The 11,835-nt window shown below is 33.1% G+C and overlaps 1 protein-coding gene across 1 annotated transcript; it reads left to right on the top strand.

The window, feature by feature from the left end:
* The first annotated feature begins 567 nt into the window (after positions 1-567).
* On the top strand, positions 568-2,632 carry LOC104604739 (Calcium-binding EF hand family protein). Its single transcript, XM_010269230.3, has 6 exons — positions 568-1,196; positions 1,350-1,452; positions 1,544-1,609; positions 1,698-1,850; positions 1,991-2,087; positions 2,225-2,632. Exons 1-6 carry the CDS (start codon positions 707-709, stop codon positions 2,369-2,371), a joined length of 1,056 nt encoding a protein of 351 aa, XP_010267532.1. The 5' UTR covers positions 568-706; the 3' UTR covers positions 2,372-2,632.
* The last annotated feature ends 9,203 nt before the right edge of the window (positions 2,633-11,835 follow it).

Raw genomic sequence — 11,835 nt, 5'->3', positions numbered from 1 at the left:
TTTGGGCATAATCTCACTTTGGCCCCCAAACTTCAAAACGTGCCAATCCAATGCCTAAATTTCCAAATGTACCGCCATCAATTATGTGCATCATGTGACATCATGTACAACTTAAAACCTTTTAAAATATCAAAGTTAACCTTTGAAATAAAACAATGTTCATTATCTTCTTGTCAAGAAGATGAAATTAGATGACACCCATAGGGCATTTATGCCTTTTTCATATGCTACTTAATGGGGGTTAACAATTTTGGACTAAATTGACAAGTTTTGGAAGTCTAGATGCTATGTTAGCACGTGCAATTTCCAACTTAAAAAAAAAAAGGCCGTGAAATAGCCCATTGGAATAGGTGATGGGAGCAAGGGATTCACATTTCACAATTCACACCACTCTAAAAGTATTTAAAGATATTCAAATTTTGAATTAACACCACTTAAAAGTATAAACATATGTAGAGTCTAGACCCTCCCTTATTTTGACGCTCAGGCTTGCCATGTGTTTGAAGAAGCTATTTTATCTCTTTCTCCTAATACGATCTTGTTGGTCGGGAACGCCGAATACCACACCAAGTCGAAAAACGCTCTTGTGCCCTTGACTTGGAACGAACGGTGTCGCTAGGCGGGCCGTCGTATCTTTCTCCCCAACCATTATTTAAGCACACGAAAGCTTGGAACGCTTCTCAGGTGCTCATAAATTCGTCGGAAGATGGCAAAGGCGGTGGTCTATCCCATTTGGGCCACTGTCTTCGTCATCTTCCTCATCACCTCTCTTCCTCCCCGCAAGGGTCCTGAACACCTTCGCCTGGGTCGTCGCTTGGGCTACAGGCATGTACCATTTGACCCACTGGTTGCGCATTTGGAGAAACAGACCGAAGAAAAGGGATTAAGCGACTGGGATTCCCCAACAACTTGGGAATCTGCCTTATTTTCCAGTGAGTTTGGGGACATGGAGGAATTATTAAATGACGAGGGGAAGCTAAACATAACAGACAGGTTGCTTGTTCTGTTTCCTCTGCTAGACACGTCTCCTGACGATGGATTGATTAGTTTAAAGGAGCTTGTTGATTGGAATGTTCAACAAGCAACCGATAGGTTATCTTATAGGACATATAAAGAGATGGAGGTACGCGATACCAATTGGGATGGCGTAATTTCTCTCAAGGAATGTCTCTATCGGTTTTCCCAAGAGGAGATAGGTATGCAGCAGTATGCTGTCTTTCTTTCCTTTCCTTTGTTCTCTTGCTTGCTTCCTTGTTTCTACTTGATAATTTATTAATATTAACGAGGCATCCGTAGATTTTATATATAATTCATAATACATTCTGTCATTCTATGTAAATGTGAAACAGAGAAAAATGACATGAGCACCGGGCAAGCTGGGTGGTTGAGGGAACAATTTTCTAACGCAGATGCAGACGGCGATGAATCTCTCAATGCCGTCGAATTCAACGAGTATGAATTTTTCCAAGAATAATTAATCCCCCACACTTTTCCTTTTCCTTTCCCAGTTTGATGATGAACAAGAATCACCATTTTGCTGCAGTTTTTTGCACCCTGAAGATAGCAACAATCATAAAGTTCGGCGCTGGCTGTTGAGAGAAAAGATTAAGTAAATTATTCCATGCATCCTTTAATTTGTTTCTACTTTGTAGTTATATATGTATACTTACGAATTACGATGTCGTCATGGCGTATAGGGCAATGGACCAGGACAAAGATGGCAGAATCAACTTCAAGGAATTTTCTCATGGAGCTTATGGTATCATCAAGAGTTATATGGAACTGGAAATAGGTTATGAGGCGCCAGGTGCTGGAGAAAAATTTGCGGAGCTTGACGTGAACTCAGACGAGTACCTATTATTCTATTATTTATGGAATTAATTATTATACGATTCTGACTAGCTAGCTAGCAAACTAATTATTACCTTGTTTAGACTCACCAGCGATTGATCTTAAGCAATATTGATTCTCTGGTTTGATTTGTGTACAGATTCTTGACAGAGGAGGAATTGGTACCCGTAATGCACCACCTTCAACCTGGAGAAATATCCTATGCTAAACACTATGCAAGCTATCTAATGCACGAGGTGAGTGACAAAAGATGCACTTTCTCTGTTTTTTTTGCTTTGCTCAATTAGGACCCATCTTGCACGATTCTTTGATTCAGTTGCAACAAACTAGTACGTACCTTGGAATCTCTAACTGTTGCTTTAATACAACTCAGGCTGATGACGACAGAGATGGGAGCTTAACGCTTGAAGAGATGCTCCGTCACGAATTTGTTTTCTACGGCACAGTGTTTGAAGATGACGAATTTAATGAAAACGACGACGACGACGACGACGACGATTCCCGTGACGAATTCCGTTGAATCAGTAAAGCCATTGCTAGGGATTTTTTTCTTTCTCAGTTGAGTTCAGGACGATAATGAGTACCTTCCACCATGAATGGATAACTTTCCTTCTCCAACCCTCTTCACCCACCCAAAAAAAAAAAAAAGAGAGAGAGAGAGAGAAATAGGATGGACATTGATTTAACACTATTTTGTTTTTCATCTGAATCTTGGATTGTTTTCTACTCAGACATCTCTAGAATTGTTTTCGTTTTATTAATGGTGGCAAATGGTGTAAAACTGTGTGTACCAACATATATATCTCAACCTATTCCACCTTCTTCTTATCCGAACAAACTCTAATGCAGTTGGAAGGGATCTTGGTTCTCAATGGTCCTACTGTCAACCTTAAATTGAGGATGCGAGCGTCCTTCAAAGCATGAGACCATGGGTTGGGTTGGGAATTTGTTAAAATATGGGCCTGAACCCAAACCCTGGTCTGGTCCAATGTAGTTGATATTCTTCAAAATCGGACAACACGACTTGCAGCCCTGAAGGACGCTTGTGTCCCTATTAGTATTAATTCAAGGAGGAATCTTCATCTTCAGAAGGGGTTCAAATACTATTTAGTCAGGAATCAGTATCTCCTAGAAACAAGATATATAATAAGGGCTACACATCCCAATCTCAAACAAACAGCAGAGTGGTCCAAACTCTTACCAGATTTTTCAACTATTGATTGTTTATTTGTAAGTGGGGCTGTTGTAGCTCTTGCCTCTAGCAACTGATATTACTTTTTTTGGAGAATGGACAAAATGGAACTGGATCACAATTATATTCTTGAAACTATTTAAATGTATTTTGTATATTTAGGAAACTACTTAAATATACCATGAATTTTTAAAATCTATATTAAAGGTTAAGTCTAACAGATTAAATTGTAAAAGACAAAAATGCCCTTAATTATTCATTAAATTTCAAAACATTCCATGTTACTTTTTTTTCTTGAACCACTTCAACAAAACTTTGAAATAGGTTTACTAAATAAAGAAAAACAGATTATTGCTTGCCAATGTCACTTGAAACTTGGAACTGCTGAAATAGTACACAAAAGTGGAATCTTAGTAGAAAAATTGCCCATAAAATTCTTGTTCTCTCTTTATGGGGATTTTGATGATGAATAAGTGATTCTCCCACGTGTTGTACAACCACCGCTGCAATTTCCAATTGTCATGATAATGTTGAATGCAGAGTTAGCCTAGAAAAAGGGCCACCAACTAGGGGTGCAAGTAGGTGGGTTCGGCCATATTTATGGTAAACTCAGGCCCAACCCTAAGATTTGGACTTAAGGCCCGAATCTGAGGTCAAGCCTGATCTTTCCAACCCAAGTCCATATCTCGTTGTAATTTGATGCACTTGGGTTAGGCTCGGATCGGTCAAAGAATTCACTTTAAAATTATACATATTTGTATGCATAAATGCAAATATATACCCGAAAAAATTAAAAAAAAGTCCAAATTCTTAGGCCCAAGGACTGCCAAACCAAGCCCATCTCTCTCTCTCTCTCTCTCTCTCTCTCTCTCTCATAGCTCTCTTTTAAGAGAAGCTATTTATCTATTTTATACATTTTTGTATTTTTTTATTTTCTTTTGTTTTAAAAATATAAAACAGTAATCATTCCTTATCTTGATTAGATTAAACAACCAATGAGATGCACTTTCCCAAAACATAAATAATCACTTCTCCTAAAATTTCTCCTAAACTACCTCCCCCACTTTCTCCAAAATTATCACTAGTTCTTATTTATCTCCAAAATTATCTTTAATTTAGTATAGAGTTTCTCTCCTAAGTTATCTCTAATTTCTATTTATCCTCTCCCCTACTTTTTATCTATATCTATGTAAATAAAGTTTGGATTAAAAAATATAAGAATTATTTAAATATTCAAACAAAATCATATAATAATTTAAAATATTTATTAAAAACACAAAAAATAATTTTATATTTTTACAAAATATATCATGAAATTATGTACTAACAATTTAAATTATATTTTTCTGGATTATCAATTTAAATGTTTTTCAAATATTTATTAATATATAAAGCTTAAATAAATAAAATTGAAATAACAAAAAATTTTAAATATTTTATAGATTATTTAAATATTTATCATAACTAGATTTTAAATAGTTAAAATAACAGAATTATGTAATAAAGTTAAAAAAAATCTTCTAAGTAGAAAAATAATTATAAAATAATATTGAAATTACTAATAATTTAATATATTACAAAATTAATATGAAATTATGTAATAATAGTATAAATTATGAATTTATGGATGATTAAATTCAAAAAATAATTAATATTTTAAAATTTAAATATTTTACATATTATTTAAGTATTTAAATAACTAAATATTTTAAATAACAAAATATTTAACATAACTAGATTTTAAATAGTTAAAATAAATAAATTATGTAATAAATTTAAAAAAAATAACAAAAGTAGAAAAGTAATTATAACATAATATTGAAACTAATAATTATTTAATATTTTTACATAATATTGTAAATAACTAATTTCACTTATATCAAGTAATAATTCGAGAAAATAACTTTTAAAAACATTAATATTTATTAATAAAAATTTTAAACTCTTAATCTGTATTTATTATATAATTAAATATACTAAAATTAATATTTATTGTATTTCAGTAATTATTTATTGTTTTTTGTGATAAATGTATTTCCAATGATTATGTATAAATTTATTGTGTTTTGTTATTTGACAAAAAACTTTAAATAATTATTGGAGATTAAACTACTATTATTGATTTTTTTAAATTTAATTTATTGTACTTATTGTATTTATTATATTTTTATTATAACTTATTGATTAATTAATATTTATTAGAAATTAATCTATTATTTGAGATCATACTATTTATTGACTAAGTTAATATATTTTTAGTACTTATTGTTTTTTTTGTAATTATTGTAATTATTGTATTTTTTCATTATCAATATATTTTCAATAATTGTGTGCTTTCGCTATAAATTTTAAATAATTATTAAATATTAAACTATTGTTATTTATCGGAGATAAAACTATTAATTTAGTTAAAATTATGAGTGTTCATGAGTTGGTTCAGACTGACTGTAAGTTATTTGGCTAACAAATTGACATGGTCAGGTTGGGGAGTTGGTCAGCTGAAGCTGACTGGCCTTTTGTAGAAACTGACCCACTCAAGTTGTATCAGTTTTCACAAAAGGTCAATCGGTTCAAAAGATTTAAACTTAAAAATTAAATTCAATTTTAAAAATTACAGTGCAATTATAGGTACATGGTGGTCACTTAAACCATCAAAACAGAGGAGGTGTCAAACTAATACTATCGAATGCCTATAATGAGTCCATAACTCATCACACATCTATAATGAACTCATAGCCGAAACAGGTTGCGATAAACTTTGGACCCATGCAGACTTGTGATGAGTTTAAATCCATCACAGAACCACAATGGGCTTTGGACCCACGTGGACTTGCGATAAGTTTGAAGTCGTCACATAATCGCAATGAGCACAGACTCATCGCATCTTAGAAACAAATAATAGAAACACGTATGTCGTTAAATAACAAGCTAAATAATGACATCACTCATGCCATGTCTTTTTAAAAGGGTCATGAAAGGAAGTAGCACACGTGTATTAATCCTCAGACTAAAGGAAAGTTCATCCTTAAGATATCTTATAAGACACATGGCGAAACCCTAACAGTGTTCCCTAACAATTAACACCAAATCCAAGATTCCCTTTCCTAATGGGAACTAAACACTTTTGGCTCCTTTCTTTCGGGACCTTGGGATCTCTCCCTATAAATAGAGGTCCAATTCATAACGAGATAATAGTTCTATCACCTCATTTGCCCTAGCCTTTAGCCTACCTCTTGCACTCAGCTTTCTTTTGCCCTTCAAGGAGACTCCCATACGTAGCCTAACCACCTCACTCACAACAATTATTATAAAATAAATTTAAAAATTAGATTTATGAAATGAAACATTTTAGATTAAGAAATATGGGAAAATTTTCACTTTTTCATATTAAAAATTACATTTAATATATATATATATATATATATATCCATGGTTAGGTCATTTGATTTTGGTCGGTTTACAAATGGCTAAAGTGAAACTGATCCAACTTGGTCAAATTGGGAATTTTTTGAACCAAAGCTGACATAAAATACTAGAAAACCGACCAACTAGGGTTGAGTTGATCAAGTTGGTCGGTTTCATAAGTTTGATGAATAAACCTAACTATAATTAATTATTGTTATTTTTATATTATAAAAAATTATTAAAAGTAGTATATAAAATATGAATAATTATTAATTATTTAAAAAGTTGAAAATATAAAACAATTGTATACTCTTATGTGTTTATATTAGGGTCATTTACTAGTCCATATAAAATCACTAATTTTATTTATATTTTCCCATGCATTGCATGGGTCCCTGTTAGTACCATATAAAATTTTGGGCTGGGTCTATTCAGGCCCACCAAAATTACACCCATACCACCAATGTATTTTATTGATCATTAGGAAAAGCTCTCATTCATCTAAGATTCCACTATAGGGTTAAGGGTGTCCGTGGTATATGAAAATCCGATTTCGAATTCGAGATTTGACATAATCGAATTAAATTCGGATAACTTGAATATCTAATCATTTGAATTCGGATATGACCTTATTCTATTGGATAAATATCCGAATTTGACTAATTGTTTAATTCTTGTATATAATATATGAAATATTTAAATGGTTTATGTAATTTATATATAATAATTAAATTATATAAATAATTTATATATTTATATACTTTATATAAATAAAATATTAAACTTATATATTTATTAATTACCTAAATAATTAATTAGTCGAATTCAAGTCGAATAAAAATTTCAAATATTTAATTGAATTCGAATTTGATTATTAATTTTCAATATTCGTTGGATATCAAATTTTCTAATTGGATTTGCATTTGAATATTGTCTGATTCGATTCAAATTCAATCCGTTTACACCCCTATATAGGGTACAAAATGTGCAAAAACTTCAAATGAGAGAAATATAATAAGGAACTCACCCAAGAGATTATAGTCATAATCTTTACGAGGGAACAAAATGGTACAACTTCAACTCTATCACTTCACTTCACCTTTGAAGTAACCAATAAAGTTCGTTCTTTATTATTTTTATTCATTGAAACAAGTTTGGGTTGGAGAAGGCGTATGTTGAAGGGAAAAGGAGTCTACTAACTGGTACAAATATTAGCATAGTCTTCCTAGGAGGTGTCTAAGAAAAGAATGAAGCTATATGGAATTTGATAATGTAATCGTCATTCTGGGTCAGAGCAGAATCAAAGGTATTAGAGATTAATTTGGTTCAATTCCTCTGTCTTTTCAAATACCTTCTTTAGTTGTTTTTCTTCTTTTTTCTTAAGATAACATTTCACGAAAGAACAATATTTTCAACATTCCATCTAGATCTACGATTATGTCCTTTGATTTTTTTTCTTTTCAGATCTAGTTATCTTTGACAATCTAACATTTTCTTCTTATATATATATCGGTCTTTCCACATCTGCATCATTGCATCTAATTGATCATGGTGGTTGTCACCTCAGTTTTGAGAGAACAATTGCTTCCATTCACTCAGTTAGGAGAGGGGAGAAGGAAGAATAAGGGTCAATGTGGAATTATAAAAGAATTAATGGCATATATAACAATTTTGACTCTTTTTTTAACATATGGCCTATTTGTGTTATGTAGAGCCATCCTGTAAGGTATATATAAGTAGGTTTTGAAAGTTTAGGGTACATTTAATTTAAGTACTTTACTAAATATATAGATTATATAAGTAATTAACCCTAAAAAATAAATCAAACATCCCAAGGGTATAATTGGTTTGCACTGCTTGAGTCAATTCAGAAAAGGTTAAGTGGAATCTCCCTTTTATACAAGTTATTGGATACAACAAGAAAGTAAGGGCCCATTTTCTCAATGGATAATTCCATTGAAATCAGAATGGTCTATTACCATATTCTGTTTGGTTCAGATAATAATGGAAATTGAAATTAGATTTCATTCCCAAAGGAGGGGGAATAGCCATTTTCTCAATTGGGGAATGCCATTTCAGTAAGAAGGGGAATGGGATTCCAATTCCATCCAGTCAAACAGTTGAAATTGGAATGACCTCATTCCATTTCTAATTCCATACCACAGTTTATTTCTCTACTATTTTCTATCTAACAAAAAATGGCCTTGGGTTTTCATTTGGTTCTAGTTTCGAATTGTAAATCTGTAGCAAGTTGAGAGGTCGCGTTCAAGTTTGAATTGTAAATCTGTAACAAGTTGATAGGTCATGTTCAAGTTTGATGTTACAGGTGGGGCTAATTGAATATGACCTGATACGACTTGATTTTAACTAATTACAAACAAGCATGGCTTTGGTAATTCTTATTTTCTGATTTTCTCTTCTCAAACCGTCCTCTATTTGTCCTATAAAATGATATTTCAGACATCTCATTCAAAATTATTATTGATGGTGCACAATTTGATTGCTCCTAGCTGGATGGCAGCTTGGGCATTGGTCTGCTTAAACAATTGGTTGAATTGCAGGAAAGTACAATCAGAGAACCCAGGGTGGCTTACCCGGTGTGGGCACTCTGATGTTTAAGTTAGTGAGTGGAGTTTGCGAGCTGAAGGATTTAGTAAGCAAAAGAGCTAGTAATCAATAATCGCATGTACCTTGTAGTGATGGGATTGGAGCCCTTATATAGGCAACCTGTCGTGGGTCTTACAAAACACCTCCAAGATCCCCAGCTAGCATTACCATGAGTTCGTTCTATGCCTGGAGATGGACTTCATGTGAGCTGATAAGGCTTATCGAGTCCATTCGATTCGGGTGGGATAAGGATAAGGCTTGCGGACATGTGGCATGATCTCGGAGAGGTCAGAGACAGTTGGCTAGCTCTTAGAAGTTGGCTACGTGTCACCTCGACAGGTCGGGCCATCACAAGCTGCTCGGACCTTGGTCTTGGCCGAGGTGCCTGAGGTACTCGAGCTAACCTGACCTCTCTAGCATTTTTGGATCAGATAATGGGACCCGATTGAAAATCGGATAAAATTAAAATCATCCCCTTAAATATGTTTATATTGTACTTTTTGTATTTCTTTTTTATAAAAAGACATGTATATATTAATATATATGATGAAAGTAGTTATATTTTTTGTTTTTTTTTTTATATAAATTGTTATATTTTTTTCTTAATAATTCATTAAAATTTTTAGAATTTAAATCCTATCAAATTAGATTCGGATATACTCTGATTCAAATCTCATATAATTTGTTTACATTCCTAATCAATTTGGGTGTTAAATTAGGACAGGACTCAAAATACTATGCAAGATACTATAAAATAGAGCCAGATCAGTTTAGACTTTGTCCTCAAACTAGGACCAAGTGATGTGCTAATTTTGCAAGGTGGATAGGATTGGTTATGGTGGAAGAATTTGCAAATAAAATATGACAGTGAGTTAGCTGGTGTCTATCTGATTGATTTGTCATCTATTAATGCCAACACCATAATAAAAACAAAGAGATGTTGAGGTTGAACTTGCCTTTTTTGTTTACTTTTTTTCTATCAATTGGTTCTCCCTTACCCTTATGTTGGTCATCAACTTTATTTTATTGGATACTAATCTTTGTAAACATGGTTAGGCCTACCATTTGCCATGTGAGAAGATGGATTCCTCTATATGAGTATCGAGGACTTTTGCAAACATCCAGCTCATACAGTGAATGATTGGGGGGGGGGCATAATGGGCATGGGGAGATGATGATAGATATGCTTGTGAATTCATGGACTCTTCTAGTAATTGGCAAAACTCCTTAACAACTTCCTCTCAACTTTTTTTTTTTAATACATAACTTTTTCTCAACTTTTTATTTATCAAAATCAAACCAAAGGCAACCTAAGTGATTGGACTGAATACTGGGTTTCTCCGTGGCATACAGGGCTGTGGGCGATGCCTAAAACCAAAGTAAAAAATAAAAAAATGTTCAAAAACTATTGTGTAGGTTGATCGTTTGACGGTTTGATCACCTGAGTCAATAATTTATTGACCAAATAAATAGTTTTTGATTAAAAAATTATTTTGGAGTAAAATGAAATCGGTCAAGTTTTGAAAACAAATTCCTAATTTTTCTTGTCTGACTGTCCGATCTGGTCCAGTTTTGAAAATACTGTCTAAACTAAAACAATCAAGAACCCTGTTCATTAGTCATTACCATGAATAAAGTCATAAACCCAAAAAGGACCCTCCTGTCCCCACCGTTTGGATTTGTACGTCAAGAGAGAGAGAGAGAGAGTCAAGTGGTCAGATTCAAACAGGATGAAAATTCAGACACAAAGAAATCTTATTAGGGTTACAGTAAATTGGTTTAACCATCATAAATTAAAGATCATTCATAACTCAACTCATAGGAACCGTCTAATAACCCGTTCCCGGACGTAGGAAGCTCACTGGATCACTGGATTTTAAGTTCTGAATTGTCGACTATAATATAGAAAAGATACGATATCCAAAAACCAACTGACTAATAAATCAGAATCATAGAAGTAATAAGGAACATGGTATTATTTATCAAAATTCGTGGATGAATTTTGATTGATCGAAACTCATTCTATACTATATCTTTTCTGCATCGTAGATTTTTCCTTGATATATTGTATTCCATGCTTTTTTTTGGTAATAATACTCCATGCTTCAGCACTATATAAATGGATGGTAATGTTGGTTAAATTAAATTATTTAAAATATTTTGTAGATTTACAAGTGGGAATTACACGTTTTGATGTAAAACTAGAGCAATATACCAAAAGGGACCGTAACAGCATCAGCAGGGTCACATGTGTTGACTTGAACCTTTGGCTAATTGGCTTTGAGGCTTTGAGGCTTTGAGCTTGACTAATATCGGGCCGGGCCAAATCAGGCCTGGGGCCTGAACTGATATATTTACCTTCTTGTTTCTTATCACAAAAGAACGAAGATGTGAATCGTCAGAACCCAGAAGGGATGCCGCTGAAAACTGAATCCACATGGTACACCGTACACAGCCGGTCCGTGATTTTCTCGTATTTCAATCCAACGGTCCTAAACTTACCAAAATGGCAAAATGTCGCGATAAATTGGGAGCGAGTCCGTACATAAACAGACGTGGCTTCTGCGGGATGGTGGATGCTAGAGAAACGAAACCCTAAAACTGACGACTGACGACTGACGAGAGAATAGTGCGGAAAGCGGGAAAGAACGATTTCCCCTTTTCTTTTTTGGTTTGAATTTGAAACATAGGGGCAATTTAGTAATAGTTGCCTTAAAATAATAAAAAATTCAATAAATAATGTTTATAACTTTATATATATAGAGAAAAAATAGAAATAG

This window comes from Nelumbo nucifera, chromosome 1 (assembly GCF_055504915.1).
Source record: "Nelumbo nucifera cultivar China Antique chromosome 1, China Antique-T2T, whole genome shotgun sequence".
Lineage (NCBI taxonomy): Eukaryota > Viridiplantae > Streptophyta > Magnoliopsida > Proteales > Nelumbonaceae > Nelumbo > Nelumbo nucifera.
The sequence above is the reverse complement of the archived record's forward strand: the minus strand, read 5'-3'. Positions and strand labels throughout refer to the sequence as shown.

Bases quoted from the DNA above. Each gene is read 5' to 3' on its own strand.
- LOC104604739 (XM_010269230.3), top strand. From the start codon at position 707: ATGGCAAAGGCGGTGGTCTATCCCATTTGGGCCACTGTCTTCGTCATC. The intron at 1,197-1,349 runs GTATGCAGCAGT...AATGTGAAACAG, and splicing joins GTTTTCCCAAGAGGAGATAG to AGAAAAATGACATGAGCACC. The intron at 1,453-1,543 runs GTATGAATTTTT...ATTTTGCTGCAG, and splicing joins AATGCCGTCGAATTCAACGA to TTTTTTGCACCCTGAAGATA.